At 40.6% G+C, this 1738-nt stretch overlaps 1 protein-coding gene across 1 annotated transcript; it reads left to right on the top strand.

Annotated features, from left to right (window-relative positions):
- Positions 1-323: 323 nt before the first annotated feature.
- On the top strand, positions 324-1466 carry LOC103522775 (craniofacial development protein 2-like; the record flags this gene model as incomplete). The annotated part of the gene is made up of 2 exons (XM_008487868.1): positions 324-1022; positions 1305-1466. Coding segments are annotated over exons 1-2 (861 nt in total), but the record flags the coding sequence as incomplete, so codon positions are not given.
- Between the last annotated feature and the right edge of the window lie 272 nt (positions 1467-1738).

The following is a 1738-nucleotide window of genomic DNA, read 5'->3' as shown; positions in this document are numbered from 1 at the left end:
TTAGACATTTGAAAGCTCTACTTTTTCCTACTGACTAATGCTTCGTGAAGATGTATTGAACCTTTTTATTATTTGTTATTTAGTCACATAAGTACTTTTTTCTTTGTTAATTAAAATTCTAGTAGTTATAATGTAATTGGGGATCGGTACCTGCTTTATTGTAATACCGATTACCTGTATTGTAATTACTCAAAATAAAATCAATCTAGCCTAGGGGGTGTGCAATCCAGCACATTCCTTAGCCGGTCCCAAGCCCGGATAAATAGAGAGGGTTGACGTATGGAAAGGCATCCTGTTCGTAAAACCCGCCAAAACCATCAATGATGTCAATCTCCAACCAGTCCATAAAGGCCTCGGAACATTTAAACGCTAGGGCGTCCCCTGCATGCGACGCGCAGATATCTCGCCTGCCATCTGTGAGAAATGAGCAAGGGCTACCGAGTCAAGGACGGGCTCGGCTAAAGAAGCTAGTCAAAATGAGAATGGGTACGCTGAACGTGGGTTCGATGACTGGCAGAGGAAGAGAAGTGGCAGACCTGATGGCGAGAAGAAAGATCCAGATACTGTGTGTGCAGGAGACGCGATGGAAGGGGAATAGAGCAAAAGAACTTGGAGATGGGTACAAACTATTATACAGTGGAGCAGACAACAGAGGAAGGAATGGAGTTGGGATAATTTTGGACAACGACCTCAAGAACAAAGTAACGAATGTAAGCAGGAGAAGTGACCGAGTTATGAGTGTGAAGTTACAACTTGATGATTTGGAATTGAACATTGTGAGCACTTATGCTCCCCAGAGTGGGTGTGAAGACGAGGAGAAAGATAGTTTCTGGAGAGATGTGGAACTCGAAGTGTCGACTATTCCAAATGAAGAAAGAATACTCTTTGGAGGTGACCTTAATGGTCACATAGGAAAAGGGAACACGGAAATCACAGAAAGGATCCGAGGTATTTGGGGTGTTGGAGAAGAGAATGAAGAAGGCAAGAGGATAATAGATTTCGCATTAGCAACGGATATGGCGGTAATAAACACCTATTTCACCAAAAGAAAAGACCACTATGATACCTATAAAAGTGGAAATCGAAAAAGCCAGATAGATTTCATCCTATGTCGACGGCAATACCTCAAAGAAATTAGAAATATTAAAGTTATAAATGGAGAAGCAGTTACACCACAACATAGACCCCTTGTAATTGACGCTATATTTGAAATGAAAAAGAAGAAGAACATAATTAGGACAGAACAGAAGATCAAATGGTGGCAGCTTAAAGATCCACTTCTAAAAACTAACTTCAAAGATCAGGTACTGATGAAAATGTTAAGTAGTGAAGAAGAAGATAACATCTGGGCAAATAGTTGCAAGATAATCACAGAAGTGGGAGAATCAGTGTTGGGAAAAACATCAGGAAAAAGTCCACCTAAAGACAAAGAAACGTGGTGGTGGAGTAAAGAGGTGAAGGATGCTGTAAAAAAAGAAGAAAGAAGCTAAGAAGATTTGGGATCAGACTGGAAGGAGTGAAGACAAGATCAACTACAGAAAAGCAAACAAAGATGCAAAGAAGGCTGTGGCGAAAGCAAAGACATCCGAGTTAAAGAGTATGTATGATAAATTGGATGCTCCTGGAGGAGAAAAGGACATATACCGGATAGCTAAAGCGAGAAACAAGGCAAGCAAAGATTTCACTCATATCAAGCAAATAAAGAATGGCCAAGGACTAGTATTAAAGGATGAGAATG

Source organism: Diaphorina citri, unplaced genomic scaffold (assembly GCF_000475195.1).
Source record: "Diaphorina citri unplaced genomic scaffold, Diaci psyllid genome assembly version 1.1 scaffold11086, whole genome shotgun sequence".
Lineage (NCBI taxonomy): Eukaryota > Metazoa > Arthropoda > Insecta > Hemiptera > Psyllidae > Diaphorina > Diaphorina citri.
This window is presented reverse-complemented; position numbering and strand designations above follow the sequence as displayed.